Below are 19,685 nucleotides of genomic sequence, written 5' to 3'. Positions count from 1 at the left end.
TCAACCAAAAGGTACAGCGGCATGATTAAGAGTTTTAGAACACTAAATCATTGTGTGTGAGTCCCTGTTTTATTTTCTTAATCCAATATAAAATCGGGACTCGCAGCTGTTACATGCACTTGTCCTTTCAACGCATATTTTAATAGACCAATTGTGACCATACATCAAACAGTGATGTATCCGGGACGGTGGTTGGGGGAAACCCCCCCCCCCCCGCTTTTTTTTAGCTAAGAATAATTCATAGGTGAGGAAGTGAGTAATCGGTATAATGATTTGTCAAATAATAGGCTTTGCTATTTTCCTCCCCATTATCATGTTGAATGAGCCCGAAGCCGCATTCACTTTTGAATTTGCTTCCCTCTGACACCACAAAAGCTGAATACGCCGCTGGTATCAAACATTAACAAACATGCCGTTATCCCAACGCAAAGTATATCGTAAGTGCCATTTACCACTGCCCAGAAAGGTAACTATTTTGAAAATGCATCCCTCTGCAAAACGGCTAAAATAGGGTCATTTTCAGACCCAATTGCATCCAAATTGCCCAGAATTGGAAGCCCTGACGCCGGGCCAGAGGTTCAGTGCCATAATTCTTCAATTCCCCAGTTCCATGGCTCTCAGGACCCTCTAATATAAGAATATTTTGAGTGTATAGCTTCTATTAATGAACTGGGAAGACATATTTCTGGCCTATTAACGTGAGTGCACCCCTATACTGTCAGTCAGACATCTTGTACTTTTGTAACTCATTAATCCAATCCAAGTAATCTTCAGTGTATTCGCCCTTATGGAACCCAAGAAAAACCCAATTTTGATTGTTATCTCAATTTCAGTGAGCAAGCACACTTCACCAGAGCAGTGTCACGCGTGACCCAAAGTTTGTCTCTGATAGTCCACTGGGTTGCAAATAAACAATCATTTGGGCCTCATGTGTTTGAGACATATCCAGAGTCAGAGTTCGAAACTCCTGAAGGCCACATCCAATCTATTTGTAAAATCAGAAATAGCAGCATGACGTTGTGGGGATCAGGTAACATAAAGACCGGCACCTCGTGTTTACTGTCAGCTGTCTCAAGAGGGCTCATTTTGTGTGAAGAGCTGCCTACAAGACTGTTTGTGTCACTAGACCGCCTTTCGATTTGCCCAAATGAGCGCTAGCAAGGTTTTTATTTTGCACTGTTTTGTGGCGGACACGCGTTCATTCACGTATGTTTATGGCGCTCATTACCAAAACGCGCGCGCGCAAGATTTGCACTTAAGGGAATAGCAACAGGCTATGTCTGATTTCACGCGCTCTGATTGCAAAATGAGGCTTAATATTTGTTAATGGATTTTTCCAGGACAAGGAGCAGAAAAAATGAAATTTTTCATGACAAATCCAAATAATATTGATTGTTTTATTTTTCAGTAACATTGATTTTCTGCCCTACCTTAAAAATTAAGGAAAATGTGGTTTTAAATAACCTAGAAATTATTTAATTTTTCACCAGAAAAATTGAGTATTGCCAAATTTGATCAATATCTCTTAAAATACGTTTTTCCTGGTTATAAAAACTAGATTCGTATAAACTAGAAGACTGTTTTAAGCGATTTCACTCAAAAACTGGGAATACGCCGGATAATTTTTTTTATAAGTTTGAATTTGAATCAAATTTTCGCGCCATTTATCCAGACAGTTTGTATAATGAAAAAATACGTCACATATCTTATCTAAAAAAATTTATGTCCTAATAAAGCTTAATTTTAGAGCCAGGAATGATTGCTTTGTCAAACGATTGACAAAAAGAGGATACTCTTGCAAGGGCAGGCTTTTGAGTAACGTTCTTGTAGAGGCAAGTCACGGGTGAAGTGCAGTCGTGTATGTGTGTGTTTACATGTGTGCGCGTGACATGTACACGTTCGTGCACATGTGCGCAACGACTTCAACGTCTCGGTACCGCCTAGGTCAGTGTCCACAGCAGCGGAAGTGATGAAGTGATGCGCATGAAACGAAGAAGAATGGTAGCCAGTCTATTGTCTGTGCGTGGTCATGTTCGTACGAAATCCTCAATTCTGCAGGCCTTTTCGTTCCTCTGCTCCTCTTTTTGTCTGTTTTGCTATTATTTGATTACCATGCCAGCCCCGAATCGCAGTGCACCCCAAGCGGCAAAAGAAAGACAGATGGTAGTATACAAATACAGCATGGTTTGAGGGAAAGTAGTGGAAATATGGAGCTATAGCTCTATGGTTGGAATTACTGGTCCCGAGGTGTAGGTCAGCTTGACTACCTCCCGACGCGAAGCGAAATAAACCATGCTGTATTTGTTTCACTACACTTCATACAGAAATCTCACGTTACTTGTACTCACAGGTGCCATTGTTGTTTCTCAGCTGCTAAATTTCCATGTCATGATAGTGCAGATGTGGAAAGAAACAGGGCTTCAGTAGTCTGGTGCTGACATACCTTTTGGTTCTTTACTGTAATAGTTATAAGGATTCAACTCGAGACTGGTTCCGTAAAGATTACATGACACAGACTACATATTTACGCGGCGGGTTCCATAGGGATTTTCCAATTCTACCAAAAAAAACTACTGCACTCACCGCTATGACGTCAACTGGTCGTGTATCATTTCTACTTCCAAGACGCAAGGTGGAATCGGCCAATGACGCACTCCGATTTGCTCATGAACATTTATGAGGCGCAGTAATAAGTTTTCCAAGCGGGTTCTTGCTCGCGTTCTACCCGTACGCAGAGACCATACATTAAGGAATAAATTCGTTACTCGTATTCAGCGTGCTCCGCGTCAAACGCGCCACTGATCTCCATTTTAAACGCGCGCCTTTGCGGTGAGTACCATAAAAACACGCCCTCTTTTGTTCTGCTCGGAGCGGATTACAACCCTTCTTTCTAGTTTGTCATCGTCTTCCTGCTTCTTCCTGGTGCCAGCTTGCTTCTTCCCACAGGGCCTGTTCTGGAGGCGAACAGAGTTAAATTAAAGCACTCGATCTATGCATGTGATGCCAGCTTGCATTTTATAGATTTTTCGGCCGGGCTAAAAACTGCACGCGTATGCTGATAGGCTAAAAGTGTGCGTCGCATGCATGCGAATGAACTCATCCCACTGACATGCATTAATAAAGTTAAAATTACATCGTGTGAGTAAAATGTCAGGCACACATAAACAATTGGCAAATTCAATGGCACTGCGCATGTACGTGTAATATGTACAACGTTTACGTATGTACGTTGTACAAGTCGCGTAAGAATCTAAGATAAACAACACTTTAAACAGCATTAGTGTTAAAATGGAGGCTTCTACACATTAGGATGAAATTATTCTGTAAACAGTTGGCATTCTTGGTAAGTTTATGTAGCTAACAATGTTTAACACCCCCAATGAAAAATCACTAAAATTACACAAGTTCCACTTCCTGTCAAATACACAGAAACGATTACTGTCAACTTGGGAAGAATAAAGAAAAGTGCATTTGTGTAACGATGCTATGCCTAGGCACGCAACTAAAACAAGTAGGCTTCTTTTTATGCACAACTAGTAACTACGCCTCACACACAACGCCCTAGTTTCCTATTGGTCGCTCATGACCTGGGGTCACGAAGCTTTCTCACGGCAATGCCCTTTTGTCCCTGAAAAACAAACTTTACAATAACAAACTTGAAGTACAGTGCAATTTATGGTTATAGGTCGAAGCCGTTTCCCTACAAACGTTTGTACTCATATTTATATTGTATACGACTTTTGCACCGGTCTCTCTTCCGATGAACGATTAACGTCCAAACAAACACGAAAACGACATATGGATGGTTATGTATCACGTCTATGTACAGCTATACAAAACTAGTGCACTAACTTCTTATTCTCCGCGCGGAGAAAATTTGACGCCATCTTGGGCACAGACATTTGAAATCTATGTCCTTGCTTGTATAACATTCAATATCAGATAGAACGGGTATCGAATTATGTATTCTAAATGTAACGCTCAAGTACAACATACGCGAATGTCAGCACGTCTTTTGAATAAGGCGCACACAGAGCAGTGGCACATTATCCATGGCTGATTATTTAAAACGAGTGTTTCCCTAACATTCGAGCAAGTTCGTCCGATTTTGTATGCATGTCTTTTAATGGCTTTCTTTCGATGAATAAGTTCCGCTAAATTATGAAGTCGTTCCCTCGATCCATTCAGTGTTAAGTGAGTTGACGGCTCTGGAGCGGCTGCTGTCGTGCGCATGGGGACAGATAAATTCCGATCCCGGCAAAATTCATGTGCAGCGCATACGCGCACGCGTTTGTGTTTCTTGGAGCAGAGCAAATGAAACGCTCATTTACTGGTTGGGCGTTCAGGTTGTTTAAGTATCGGCTTTGTTGAGGCACAGTTTTAGAATACAGACGCAGATATGCAAATGCATGAGGCAAAATGGATCTAAATTCACGCGAGAATAATACCATAGTGGCATTGGAACTGTGGCATAAAATAGGCCTAGGTTAAGTTCCAGGTTAGTCATCACCAGAGTTTCGGTTAAGATCTAAATCAGTGTCAGGTTGTGTCATTGTTAAACTTATGTCTTTCGTTGACTCTTTGTCGTTTTGCCATGCGGTGCTGGTAGGGTCGGCTGCAAAGGCAGGATTTTCGAATCCTCCCTCGTTGGTTGCATCCTCGTTGCAGCAATCCATATCCAATGTGCATTCAGCAGACTGCGGAGCCGAGTCGTGGGTTTGTTGATTGACACAGTGGGAGGCATATTTCGGTGCATTCGAAGTAGCATGGTCAGCTGAGGAACTGATTGTCAAATCGATCCCATTTTGCTGGCAGTCCTTGTCTGACTCCGCTACCACTAACCCGGTAGATTGTGTGTATTTGGTTCCTGCTGCCTCTGTCGTGCTTCCTTCAATGGCGGCAATAGCCAAAGAACCAGATAAAGGGTTAAAAAAGCCATTTTGGTATGAATTGCTTCTAGGCTTGCGTCGAAAGAGCGCTTTCTTTTTCAGCTGATGTCCGACAACTTCTTTCGTACTTTGACTGTGTGTCATAGTGTCATTACCCAACATTTCAGATGAAGGACAAATGTTCACGGGGGGATTGACTGTCCCGAGATCAGCATTATGGGAACCACTCAATTTCGAACTGGGCTGATCAGAATTTAGATTAGGCATCTTCTTAAGGCTGATATTTCTTGGCAACTTGGCCCAAAACCGAGCTTTAGGAAGATGGCGTTTTTTGTGAGCTTTCTTGAGACAGTACCCAACAGCCGCGAGCAGCCCGGCAACGAGCAATATGGCACCGCCCGTGAAGAATGCAACATCGTAGCTCTCCGTGTTGTCATAAATCAAACCTGAAGAATGAAACAAAAGGAACAAACTTTTCAGCCCGACGACAGTCTTTTAATTCTGTCCGCAGATTTTTAGAGATCGTACAGAGTTGCAAATCCAGTCCACACCACCCCGTTTTTTATACGCTCCTGCATACAGTCATGAAGCTTGTGACTAAAATCAAAATACATGTAAGTGAAGAGAACTAAAATTAACAAGTATGGTAATATTAATTTTAATTCAGAATTGGAATATCTAAGTCTACTGAGTATAAGAATACTTGAGCAGCAGAGGACTTGAGGAGCAGAGCTTCTTCACGACCAAATGCTTTTCCGATTTTGAACAATTTTCTTGTCCACCTGGGCAAAATGTGTTCACACATTGAACCCCCTTATTCAAAGTTCTCCGCGAGACCCACAGGCATCATCAGCACTTTTCTCCAGAAAGGGGTTTAACTTTTTATCCCTACTAAACTCAAAATGCATTGACAAGGTTTTCTAAGCAAATTGATGATTTTCATTCCCATTCCTCCCTTTTCTAGGTTTCTGTTTCTTTTCTTGATAAGTGTGCGGAATAGGACGTTAGTGGCCCAGGAATGCAAATGTTACTTGTTGAGATAATTTGTTTGAATGTCTTTGGGCTCCCATTTGTAAATAAAAATCACACAAGTTTGAATATTACATTGAGAAAGTTATGTTGATGAATAAAATGATATTGTGCATTTTTATGGATAAAAAACCTTGACTTTTAACAGTAGGCTAATTTATGTGTTATACTAACACCCTCTAGCTGGGAACTCCTCATGCTTAAAATATGCGATTAGGCAACATGTAAACTCCTAACGACCCTCTGCCTGAGATACACTTTGACTGCCTCCACACTTCAGTGGGACGCTGTAGCGCATTTGTGTTACATTACAATTACTTGCTAACGTCCTTATTCCGGCAAAAATAATAAAAACCACCTTCTACTTTTTCAATTATATTAATTACGTCAGAATGACGTGGCCCCTTGACTCAATATACAAAATACAAATATTTCAATATCCAATCAATTTCCCTAAAAACCCTCAATTTGACCTTTTTGACCCATTTTTCACCCTAAAGACCTCCTTCCAGGCACCTGACGGTTCCCCCTGTTTATAGTTTTAATTTTGTCCGGGGGGGTAGCGCCTCCCCCCCCCCCGACGCCCATGGTAGGGCGTGATTGGGAATTCAGCTCGATTACTACTGCCCCTAATGATGTGTGGATTTACATGGGGACGTAGAAAATTACTTACCTACAGCCAGAATCATTAATCCAACATGAGTTCTGCAAATGGTTCCACCAATAACTCACTTGTTTTCACTACTTTGTGAGATCGCATCTTCTGATTTAAAATTTATATCAGAGATCACCTTGAACTCCTTTTTCTGCTTAATGTGATCAACGCAAAGGGCGCATATATGTCATTGCTAAAGGTGCCACAAGAAGCTTGAAATTCAGCATCTTGTTGCATTAAGTATTTGTTTCGTAAATGTTATGAACAGTGACTGATGTTTTCAGTGATTACTTACCGCATTAAAGCTTTAACATTCAACGATTTATGAGGCACTGACCTTAAAAATGCTGTTTTAATGTTGGTTTAGGTTTGTTGTTTATTTATAGTCTTTTGTAAACCTGATAGTTTTATCAGTTCTAGAACTGCTGTCAATGAAAGCCCTACGTTTAGACTTTTATTAGATAAACGATGAAACGGTGGATTGACAAATAAAAAAAAGCTAATTTAATCAACAGGTTTACCAATAAAGCCACAATCATGTACTCTGGACCCATGCATATCTACATACAACTGCGCACACACATGTATACATGTACAAGTACTCGAGCTGTAATTTGGATAATCAGATATCACGGTTGACGGTATCAAAAGCAAACTCTTTTAATCGAGGAAAACTGCCTTAGTAACATCAAGAACTGCATTTTGCGTTGGATAATTGCAAGGATGAGAATTTGGATTGAGGAGTGGTAAAAAAACTTCTGCCTTATAGACATTTTGATAGTTGCTCATTAATTAATAGCTTTTGCAACATCTTGAAAGAAGTGGTACCGTAAGACCAACATCGAACGATATTTCCCGATAACCTCGCGGTCTCGACTTTCGAAAATAGGCGTAACTAGGCAAATTTCCACTTCTTTGGAACAACAGTGTTATTGATTAAATGAATGAGTGAATTACAAACGACTTGACAGCCAATTTGAAAAGACGACATAATAAAGGCCATAGGAAATACTTTCACGCAAGGGAGCCGTCGTGCCATCGCGTCCTGTAGTTGCGTCACTTGAAGGGAGGCTAGAGAGAACTAGAGAGAAATATGTGTCGTAAATAGTACACCATATGATACTGAGGCTGCCCAGCGTTACTTGCTTCGCGCCCTCTTGTGTCCACTTATTAATGCAATTTCAGAAATCCCGACTTTACGAATCTACCAGCCATTTGTACATAGCGAATCAGCTCATCTACCAAAACACTAGTAGCAGTCAACCAAATTGCCGGACTTGTTTTATATTGTCCATACCCCCATTATGATGAACGAGTCTGCGAGTCTGACTACTTGATTGGTGAAAGTTCCAAGTCTGACTATTTTGATTGGTGGAAATTCTGTATACATTATGCAAGATCGAGTCGCCATATGCAATTATGCAAAACTACATTTCACCGACGAGGGGTCTGGTTGGCGTATCCGTCAAGTCGGACTTACCGACTGGTGACGTATGACGCCGGATAACGCGGAAAGGCTATCACATGAGGGCGCCTTATAAGGCGTTATGCGGCCGAGCGCGACGACGCTTGTACTGTTCAGAGTGAAGGAGTGGCTGCCTGGGGAAGTGAAACGTGAGTCCGACTTGATTCAAGTCTAGCATCTGGTTAGTTACCCAAGGCGTTGTGTGTTTTTTGGGTTTTGTTTTTTAACTGTTTCGGCAACTTCAGGTGTTGTTTTTCTGATTATTTTTTTTCTTTTTAGCTGTTTCGGCAACTTTGCCGAAACAGGTATTGTTCTTCTGATTATTTTTTGGCAACTTTGCCAAAACACGTATTGTTTTTCTGATTATTTTTTTTCTTTTTCTTTTTTTCAACTCAATTCCTTCCACCAGTCGTCTTTGGCAGTTTACTAAATCTGATCGACTTCAAACTTGGCAGACCTTTGAGCCATCACCCAAGTGATAACTTAAGTAGTTGATTTATTATTGATTTTTTAAAAATTAATTTTTCCCCATAGACTTTGTACACAGATTGCACACAGTTTTCGGACTGTCCTTTATCAGGCTATGAGGGCGCTATTGCAGAATAACGGTGACACCTCCCTGGGCTTTCAATTTTCAACAAACTGTCCTATATTGAACCATGGATGGCGTTGCTGCACAACATAGGGTTTGTACACACATTGTCCAGCATAATGTGTGAGCAGTCCTCAACTTCGACTGAGAATTACTACCAGAACAAAGAAGAAATCAGACTAAATTTTCCCTTCCGTTCGATCGCAAATAAACCCAAGTGTGCAAATATTCATTATTTCATAAGTTTTTCCCAGTTTAGACAAAAATCACGTGACATGAAATTAAAGGAGCAGTTTTCCTGCACACGTGTTTCTAGCCCATTTACTTTGTACGTTTTTGAGCGACAAATTTGGTAACTTTGCAGTGTTTGATCCTTCCCAAAGTGATAGCCAACAAAGACCCTGATGCAAGATTTATTGCAAAAGGATGACGTCATGATGACGTCGTTCTCTTAGTTTATATTTATTTTTCAATATTTTATATTGGCCCATACGTTTTGAACACGTTTTTCTACTTAACACAAGTGAACAAGTAGTCTTTAACTTTGGCGCAAGATTACTATCAGAACGAAAGAGAAATCGGGTACTTTATGTTATGGGTTCTAAGGCTTAACAAAATAAGGACACTCCACAACGACTGCGATGTCTGCCATGTCTATATTGTGCCTGTCTTCCACATCACATTTGAACAGAGGAGGGCGCTATAACTCTTTCCTAGACATCTCCCTCCTTTTTTTTTCAAACATGAACAATTAACAAACTTGGTAAAGCTTACCTTGAACAACTTGCACAAAAGAGAAACAAAAAAATCATCTTTCTTTCTTCGTAAACTTGACTTTCTAAAAAAGAAATAGAACTTTGGAAAAGAAAGAATCTTTAGTCTCCAGACACCTGTAATGATAATAAAGTTAAGTGAACCGCTTTTACTTGGATTAAAACCAAAGGCTTCCACATTTTGTAAAAATGTGGAAATTTGTGTGGAAAAATGTAAATTTTAAAATGCCTGATTTGACTTAACTGTTATTATGATGCACCTAAGTGTAAGTTTGTATGAGAATGAGAGGTATGGAAATTAAACCAGGTTAAACATTAAAATTGTCCTCTGAAAAACTGAATCACAATGGAAGTGTCCTTTTGTGTGCAATCACTCCTTGTTTGGTGAAAATCTGCATGACAGAATTTAGAGTTCATTGTCACATTCAAACTACAGAATCCTTGAATCTAGATGGTGGTTTGATGTTGGATCGAGTTCGCGTGGACTTCAAAGAGATCTGTTGGCTGCTTGGTGGATTTGTCTTGGGTCGGTCTGGATCCGTGGTCGTTTTCACTGGCTTGGCTGGTTCAGATAGGACTGTTGGTTTATCTGATGGTGGGGTTGAGGTAGAGACGGAGTCTGGCTGGACTGGGGTTGTCGCAGAAGAACTTTTCTCCGACTGTTGAGTGATGCCCGCAAGTGCTTTCTGTTACATCTAAGCACTTGTCCACTGTCTAGCTCGATGAGATAGGAACGGGAACCGTCACTGGCAACACATTTTCCAGGTTGCCATGATGTGGTCTTGCTGGTTGGCTGAATTCTGACTGGCTGTCCAATCTGCAGTTCCGGTAGTGGCTTTGCAGATTTATCATATTGGTGTTTGGCCTTCTGCTTTCGAAGTTGGATATTGTCTGGCACACCTTGGACGATGTTTGGTTTCAGATATACTTCAGGTGTTGGCAACAGTGTTCTCGCCCGTTTAGACATCAATTTCTGCACTGGACTGCTGCCACTGGAATCAGTTGTGTTACGCCAATCTAGAATTGCAAGATGAAGATCTTCTTTAGCTTTGGTCACTTTCTTGATGATGTTCTTGGCAATCTTCACTGCTGACTCTGCTTTGCCATTACTCTGACTGTGGTAGGGAGAAGACGTAACATGCTCAAACTCCCATTCTCTGCTGAATTCCTCATAATCCACAGCAATGAACTGAGGCCCGTTGTCAGTAATTACCTTGCTGGGTATACTGAATCGTGAGAAATGCTTCTTGGTGCACTCGACTATGGTTTCTGATCTGGTGTCATCAAGCTTGTCTAACTCCCAGTAATCGCTGTAGTGGTCAACTGTAATCAGGTAATCAGCATGCCTGTAGTGGAAGAGATCTTGACTGACTACGCTCCATGCCCAATTGGGAATTTCATATGACATCATCGGCTCTTTCTGTTGCTTGTTCATGAACTCATTACAAGGCTGGCACTGGTTGACCCTGTCTTTGATCTGACTTGCCATCCCTGGCCAGTATAGCACTTCTCTGGCTCTTCGTAGGCACGCTTCTACACCCAGATGGCTTGAATGGATTCTGGTAAGCATCATGCTGTGCATATTGGGTACAATGACCCTCATCCCTTTGTAGAGAACACCATCCTGAACGGTGATTTCTTCTCTGAAACCAAAGTACTCACGAATGCATATGGGTACTTCATTTCTCTGCTCTGGCCATCCGTCCAGAACTACATTCTTCAACACTTGAAGAACTGAATCAGACTGTGTGGCCTTCTTGATTTGCAGCTGTGTGCTATCTTTCATGCATAAATAGCTGGATTGGTTGATGACTTCAATCTCTGACTGGAGTTGCTCTTCCTGTCTCAGCTGGAACATCTGATATTCTGACAAGCAACTCTTATCTGTGCTCTTCAATGATGCCCGGCTTAGCATATCAGCGATATACATCTGGCTTCCTGGCAGGTACTGCACATTCAAGTTGTACTTCTGTAATCTCAGAAGCATGCGTTGGAGCCTCTTGGGAGCTTTATGTATTGGCTTTGTGAAGATTGGCACCAACGGCTTATGGTCGGTATTCACTTTGACCAGCTCTCTGCCATGCAAATACTGGTCAAATCTCTCACAAGAGAAGACTATGGCTAGGCACTCTTTCTCTATCTGTGCATAATTCTGCTCTGCAGAGGTGAGGGACCGGGAGGCAAATGCAACTGGTTGCCCATTCTGAAGAAGAGTTGTTCCACGCCCTTTCTCTGATGCGTCACACTGTATTGTGACTTCTTCCTTCAAGTCGTAGTACCTGAGTATTGGAGCACTGGCAATCATGTCCTTTATCTGCTGAAAGGACTCTTCCTGTTGTGACTGCCATGTGAAGATTGTACTCTGCTCTGTCAACTTTCTGAGTGGCTCGCTTACATTGGCAAGCCTTGGCAAGTACCGTGATAGGTAGTTGACACATCCTAACAGACGCTGGACTGCTTTCTTGGAGTCTGGTCGCTGCAAGTTTTTTATTGCCTCTACCTTCCTCGGGTCTGGGCGGACTCCTTTTGAGGTCAAAACTTGACCCATGTATGTCACCTCATCCAGTTGTAGTCTAATCTTCTTTCGGCTGAGTTTCAGGTTTGCTTGACGTGCACGGTGCAGCAGTGTCCTCAAATTTCTGTCATGTTCTGCTACATCACAGCCGTACACTAGAATATCATCAGCGATGACTGCTGTGCCAGGCAGCCCCTGCAATATCTCTATCTGTCGTCGCTGGTATTCTTCTGGTGCTGATGCTATTCCAAACGGCATTCTCAGATAACGGTATCTGCCGAATGGGGTCCAGAAAGTTGTCAGGAAGGAGCTCTCTTCATCAAGTTTGACTTGATGAAATCCTTCCTTTGCATCTAGGACTGTAAAGACCTTTGCATTAGCGAGAGAGGGCAATATCTCGTCAAGTATTGGCATCGGGTATTTAGGACGTTTGATAGCTTTATTTAGCTCTCGTGGATCTAAGCAAACGCGCATTTTGCCCGGTTTCTCAATAACCACTAGGCTACTGATCCATGCTGTAGGCTCGGAAACTTGTCATACAGCTTATCTGTCATGGCAACCGGAACACGACGTGGTGCATTCTGCACCGGTCGCACAGCAGGATCAATGTCGATGTGGTACTCCCCTGCTAGGCATCCTAACCCTTCAAATACATCACTAAACTCAGACACAATGTCAACCTCTGTCAAGGGCACTGTGTCATGCTGCATGCTATTGACTGCACTGTCAACATGTACGCTTATGAGGCCCATCTTTGTACATGTCTGTTGTGACAGTAGGGGAGACTGACTGGAATCAACTATCTTGAAGTTAAGATTCCCCTGGACACCTTTATAGTGACATGTCAGGTCACATTCTCCTTTGACATTGATGACACTGTCATCGTACAATTTCAATCTGGCTGATGACTTTTTCATGTGAGGCTTTTTTGTCTGCTTGACGTCACACAGGGTGTCAAATGACATCACGTTGCAAGTTGCCCCTGTGTCAATCTGGCACTGAATGCTTATCTCGCCAGGCTCTGAACTGAATGTCAGCGGAACCGTAAGCACTTTGTAGCCGCTGCTGATAGCCCCAAGTAGTTGCACACCAAAAATAGACTCGTCTGTATCACTTTCTGATGATACTTCTTGCATTACGTGCAATCTTTTCTGTGTTTCTCTCCATCTGCATACTGACTGGAAGTGGTTCATTTTTCCACACTTTCCACATTTCTTTCCATAGGCAGGACATTTCTTCTTGTCCCACTCATGTGAAGATCCACAGTACTTACAAGATTTCAGTGTCTTGGGCTTCTTGGGGTCTTTAGGCTTTGATTTATTGGCGCTCTTTGCTTTTGTGCTCTCTCGTTTCTTTACGGCATGCATGGTTTCTGTTTGTGGCACATCAATCTGCTTGAGCTGTTCTTGTGTCAGCTCACTGATTCCGAGGGCTTCAATCGCTCTCTTCAGATCACATTCTTTTTCTCTGAAGAGCCTCGCTCTTGCTGCTTTATCTCTAGTTCCAAGAACAAGCCGGTCTCGGATCATCTCTGTTTCTAGCTGACCAAATTTACATTTTTCTGCTAACTGCCGTAAGCGAATAACATACTGATCTATGGTCTGGTCTCATTCGGCTGTTACAGTCAGCAGTATGAAACTGATATCTCTCATACAGTACATTTCTGCTTGGTGCAAAATGTGCCTGTAGCTTATCGAGAATTGTTTTGTGGCTTTTCATCTCGTCATCTGTGAGCTGAAGCTGCTTCAGAATATTCTTGCACTCTTTTCCCATCACACTTTTCAGAGTAGCCACTTGGATTGTTTCATCCTTTTTATCTAGTTCTACTGCTTTGCAATAGTCCTCAAAACTTTCCCTGAAAAAGTTCCAGTTATTGGCAAGATCACTCCCTTTACAGTTCATGGCCTCCGGCGGTGGAATTTGATAAGCCGCCATCATGCAAAGTCGTTTGTGTCGTTATTCAATATGCGTGTGTCGAGAATGCATGCACCTACGTAGCAATGCTCATGTACTATCGCACATTACACTGTAATTTCGGAAGTGTTGTTGACTTACCCCCGAAAACCCTCTCTTGTTCTCGGTTGAAGGCTGGCTACTCCAACACTAAGTTAAGCTCAATCAAGTCTCTGATATTTTCTCAATATATCAGTTCACTTCTGACACCATGTTATGGGTTCTAAGGCTTAACAAAATAAGGACACTCCACAACGACTGCGATGTCTGCCATGTCTATATTGTGCCTGTCTTCCACATCACATTTGAAAAGAGGAGGGCGCTATAACTCTTTCCTAGACACTTTACACTCTGTTGTTAGCTGGTTCGGCAGTTCAGCCGAACCAGGTATTGTAATCGTTCTGTTTTTTTTTCTGTCCTTTTTTTTTTCTTCTTCTTCAGCCAAGTTCTTCTACCCCTACACTTTGGCACCTAGGAAAATCAGAACAATTTCAAACTTGGAGGATAGTTGTGTGATCATCCATGGACGGTCCTAGAAGAAATTCACAGTGATAACTTAAGTAGTTTATTTATTATTGATTTTTTAAGAATTATTTTTCCCCAATAGACTTTGTACACAGATTGCACACAGTTTTCGGACTGTGGTATATCAGGCTATGAGGGCGCTATTGCAGAATTACGGTCACACCTGCCTGGGCTTTCAATTGTCAAGAAACTGTCCCATATTGAACCATGGATGGCGTTGTTGCACAACATAGGGTTTGTACACACATTGTCCCGCATAATGCGTGAGCAGTCCTCAACTTCGACCCAGAATTACTACCAGAACGAAGAAGAAATCAGACTAAATTTTCCCTTCCGTTCGATCGCAAATATACCCAAGAGTGCAAATATTAAATAATATTTCATAAGTTTTTCCCAGTTTAGACAAAAATCACGTGACATGAAATTAAAGGAGCAGTTTTCCTGCACACGTGTTTCTAGCCCATTGACTTTGTACACGTTTTTGAGCGACAATTTTGGTAACTTTGCAGTCTTTGATCGTTCCCAAAGTGATAGTCAACGAAGACCCTGATGCAAGATTTATTGCAAAGGGATGACGTCATAATGACATCATCCCCTTATTTTATATTCATTTTTGAATATTTAATTTTTCCCCATAGGTTTTGTACACGTTTTTCTACTTAACACAAGTGAACAAGTAGTCTTTAACTTTGGCGCAAGATTACTATCAGAACAAAGGAGAAATCGGGTACTTTACGCTCTGTTATTTTATTTGAAATATGCCGAAGAGTCCGAATATGAAGTAATATTTCATGAAAATTGTTCAAGTTAAGCGCAAATCACGTGACACGAACTTAAAGGAGCAGTGTTTCCGCAAACAAGTTTATAGCCCATTAACTTTGTACACGTTTTTCAGCGACAATTTTGGTAACTTTGCAGTCTTTGATCGTTCCCAAAGTGATCGCCAACGAAGACCCCGATGCAAGATTTATTGCAAAGGGATGACGTCATGATGACATCATCCCCTTATTTTATATCCATTTTTGAATATTTAATTTTTCCCCATAGGTTTTGTACACGTTTTTCTACTTAACACAAGTGAACAAGTAGTCTTTAACTTTGGCGCAAGATTACTATCAGAATGAAAGAGAAATCGGGTACTTTACGCTCTGTTATTTTATTTGTAATATGCCTAAGAGTCCGAATATGAAGTAATATTTCACAAAAATTGTTCAGTTTAAGTGCATATCACGTGACTTCAACTTAAAGGAGGAGTGTTTCTGCAAACAAGTTTTTTTGCCCGTTGACTTTGTACACGTTTCCAAGGCACAATTCTGAACCCTTTCGGATATTTGATCGTTTTCAAAGTGACAGCCAACAAAGATCTTGATACAGAAATTATTGTAAATAAATGACGTCATGATGACGTCGTCATGTGATTTACTCTTGTTTTTTCAATATTTATTTGAGCCCCTTGACTTTGTACACGTTTTCAAGCCAGCATTTGGGTTAGTTTGAGAGCTTTGATCAACAATACTTATCTTGTTGGTAAAATAGTCCCGAACCAGCTCTGTGTTTGTACCTGTTTACAAACACTTAACAAACACTAAGTATTTTTTTTTTACGAAATTCCCTACTTGGAGCATGTCTATTAAGAAAATTCGACGAAGTTGTGCGACTTTTGCAGGCTGGCTGAGAACAATGGACTTATCTGTGTATTACACGCAGGCCTAATTAAAATGTACGTGTAATCCTGTTATAAATGATGTCAATGTGGAAATAAGTGTTGGTTACTTAGGTGACATTTACGTCTGAAATTCTCATTAAAGCTACTTAGAGAGTAAAAGCAAGTCTTTACCTGCTACTAAGATTCCAGAGAGGGTTCCACACGCCACGAATACTAGCATCACCCCAAGCGCTGCCGTTGCATCAGATGGCTGGACGAGGGAACGAATGACTACCAGGGAGAGTGAACCTGATACCCCCGATGAGGCTCCTATCACAACAGAAAGGATTCCCAAAGGACCGAAGACAACAAAAGCAGGCACTAGTGAAACCGACGCACAGAATACAGCCAAACCCAGTAAGTACGCCATATCAGCACTGATATACCTCTTATCGATGAACCAACCAGGGCCGATGCGGCCTATCAAGCCACCAATTCCCAACATCGATAGCAGAAGGGCAGATTGATCTAAATTAATACCCACTGATTCCGCGCGAGCTACAATGTACGTAAAACTGAACCTTCCGAAGCCGTGAAAGAAATACACGACCAACATCAACATAAACCTGAAGTTGTGTACCAGACGTCTGAGCCCGTATGTGTCTAACACGAAGTGCTTCAGCTGGGAAAAACCGAGACAAGCGAAACCAATGGTCGTATTTGGCTTCTTATTAGAGATGACTGAATCGAGGTCGCTCACTTGAGCGAGTCCGTCCTCCTCAATCGCAGCTATAAAAGTGCCTGTGATTTCCTCGACTGGGTGCGCACTGCAGTCGTTAATGAATTCAGCCGTGTCGGTAGCGTCGTCAGCTATGATAGCGGCAACACCTGTGTCGTCAGTTTCTTCATCATCATCGCCTTCACCCAAGGAACTACCTTCCCTGTATCCTGTGCCAACACTAGAACCAGAAACGACAGCATTGTCATCAATGTCTACCCCATGTCCCCGTTGGGAGGCGTTTTCATTTATGCTAATTTGGTCTGTGTTTGCTTGATCTTCCTCCGTCTCTGGCTGAAGCTTTTTCCTAGTTACTGGTCTCATCAGTGCCCCTGCTGCAACAATGTGGAGGTTGATTGCCGCTGTGATTAAAATAGATCCCTTCCAGCCATACTGATCAATGAGGTATGTAATCAAAGGGGGGTAAGCCAGTTGACCACAGCTGATCCCAGCCAATGCAATTCCAACGGCAAAGCTGTACCTTTTGTGAAAGTATAGAGCCAACGCTTGCATTGCTGAGACAAACACCATGCTGATGCCAAAAGCTAGAGGTAATAAAACAAAACTTGACATCAACTAGCAAAAAAAATTTAAAGAAAAAATTTAGCTGCAATCCCAAGAACACCGTATTACAATAACAAGACTTTAAATCGTCTGGGATTGGAACATAATGTGGCGTCAAACTCTACTAAAACAAAAACAATTATCATCTGGAGCAACGAAAATGTAAAACCTTACTCGCAAAGCATGAATTCCTCTTGCTAAATTACCGGAGGCATTTTTTCATGTCAAACTAATAAGATAAGTTTTACATTTTGGTCGACTCGACACCGCAACTGCCACAGGAACTGAGAGATCTGTCTGAGGAAATTTACCTAAATGGGGTGGGCACAAAATTCAGATCTTACCCGATACTAAATTGACTACAATCAGGTAAGCGATGGATGGAGATAGTGACAACAAGGCTGCTCCTCCCGATGCCATCAGCCCACCCATCATCGTCACGACACGAGGTCCATATCTGTTGCACAGTGCACTTGCTAAGGGACCTTCACCATTGATGACATTCAGGTGAAAAAAACAAGTTCGTTATATCCTGTGTACTTTAAGACGATCCATAAATATTGTAAGAATAGATTTTGAGAATATGAATAACCTTTCGATAAAATGAAGATCCGTCTTCAACAGTTCTTGAGATTATTTAAAGCTACTTTGGAAACGGTCAGCCTTGAGAGGAAAATGACTACTCTAATCAGATTTGCCGGCATCACTGTATACTTACTGAGAATTCCCCTCCAAAGCGTACTGATGGATATGACTAAGCCTGTGGTCGCAGAACTGGCCTCAAAATAGTCCATCCACACAGGTAGATAAACACTTAAGGACATAGTGAAACCTAGCGCGTTGAAATACACCAGGAAGGCACCGCACAAAACCACCCATGCCCAGCCCGTGTTGGTCTTGGGTTCCGCTGTCTGTTCCGATTCTTCGGTTTGTCCATCCTTGTCGGTAGTAGGTACTTCGGCTGTCTGCCCTGACTCCTCGGTTTCGTCCCTCACCGATGAAGGCTGGATCGTCCCACTACCAGCTCGATGGGAATCCATTTTGGATATAAACTAAGACAGACGGTTGTGTTTATCCAGAACACTATACTCACTATGCTGTGCGCATTTGAATTACTCGCGGGTTCAGTGCTGATACATCGAGTCAAACGTGTTGAATAATTACATCATTATCAATTGGAAAGATCATTTTACATGCTGCGTAGCATGCAGTAATACCAACTTGACCTTCAAACATTGGACTTTTCGCGCAGAACCTACGCACGTGATACCTCCAAACGACAAGTCACTGACTTGGCATAATCTTTGTTTTCAATTTATTACTATATTAGCATTTAGCAAGCATATGAATGACGAAACAAATGCAGACAAAACAAATACTGAGGACGACACAAACAGATATTGAAGACATTTATTGATTGTATCACTGCAGTACAGAGTATGTAACCTTGTCCACTCTATACAACAACGAACGGTGGGCCTATTAGAGACCTCCGTCAAAGAACAGACATCATCATCAAGCAAGCAGATAAGGGTTCGGCTGTAATAGAAAAGTGGGGGGGGCGCTATTACATAAATTAGGTTTACCGACAATTTGATTATCACTTTTCCTGTTAAAAATTTAATCCCACTCTCAAATATATCGAATTAGTCTCTAATGCAATTAAAGTTTTTAATGATATCGAAGACCTTAAGAAATTCAAAAAGACAAGGGGTTTCCAAACACTATCCAACTGTCGCATGGCATAATTCTATTTACTCCCTAAAATTCATCCGCAAGAAAACCATAGTTGTACTATCATTTCTAGCAAAACAGCCCAGAGGAAAACATTTTTAATTCATCATCTAAATCACTTTAAACAGCTATTTTGCAAATCGTTTTCTTACATTAGGACACAATTCATTTTTAATGCAAAATAGATAACATAAATACATCTGCCCTCTTTCACCTAACACACTCCTTGCCTCTCAAGATGTCTTGATAGACCAAAATGGCACATGGCGAAGAAACTACAACACGCACCGCAATTCTAAGCATTCGCACATCACAAACAAACCCAACTTTCACAGAAACAACCAAGAACTTCATCCAACTCATATTCACATAAAAAACTTTCAGCTCAATCATTATCTTCAGATTCAAGGTACTGCCATTGGCACCTTAATGACGGTGCCAATGGGTCAGCTTGAGGCTCAACTCCTTGCCAATTCTCCACACAAACCTCTCTGTTGGTGGAGATATACATCGACATTTTCTTGCTTTGGCAAGGGAGCCGCTCCCCCTTTGATGCTTTCCTCGAATA

The 19,685-nt window shown here is 41.6% G+C and overlaps 1 protein-coding gene across 1 annotated transcript; it reads right to left on the bottom strand.

The window, feature by feature from the left end:
* Positions 1-3,168: 3,168 nt before the first annotated feature.
* Positions 3,169-18,581, bottom strand: LOC147798747 (monocarboxylate transporter 12-like). Its single transcript, XM_087138367.1, has 4 exons — positions 18,102-18,581; positions 17,728-17,868; positions 16,234-17,364; positions 3,169-5,335 (listed from the first exon to the last, which is right to left on the bottom strand). The coding sequence occupies exons 1-4, from the start codon at positions 18,421-18,423 to the stop codon at positions 4,500-4,502; spliced, it is 2,430 nt and encodes an 809-aa protein (XP_086994493.1). The 5' UTR covers positions 18,424-18,581; the 3' UTR covers positions 3,169-4,499.
* Positions 18,582-19,685: the final 1,104 nt, after the last annotated feature.

Source organism: Acanthaster planci, linkage group LG06 (assembly GCF_054643075.1).
Source record: "Acanthaster planci isolate LZ-2023a linkage group LG06, COTS_SCS, whole genome shotgun sequence".
NCBI classification, from domain to species: domain Eukaryota; kingdom Metazoa; phylum Echinodermata; class Asteroidea; order Valvatida; family Acanthasteridae; genus Acanthaster; species Acanthaster planci.
Note: the sequence above shows the minus strand (reverse complement) of the source record. Positions and strands in the feature narration are given on the sequence as shown.

Bases quoted from the DNA above. Each gene is read 5' to 3' on its own strand.
- LOC147798747 (XM_087138367.1), bottom strand. From the start codon at position 18,423: ATGGATTCCCATCGAGCTGGTAGTGGGACGATCCAGCCTTCATCGGTG. The intron at 17,365-17,727 runs GTAAGATCTGAA...TATTACCTCTAG, and splicing joins TGTAGTCAATTTAGTATCGG to CTTTTGGCATCAGCATGGTG. The intron at 5,336-16,233 runs GTAAAGACTTGC...TTCATTCTTCAG, and splicing joins CTCTGGAATCTTAGTAGCAG to GTTTGATTTATGACAACACG.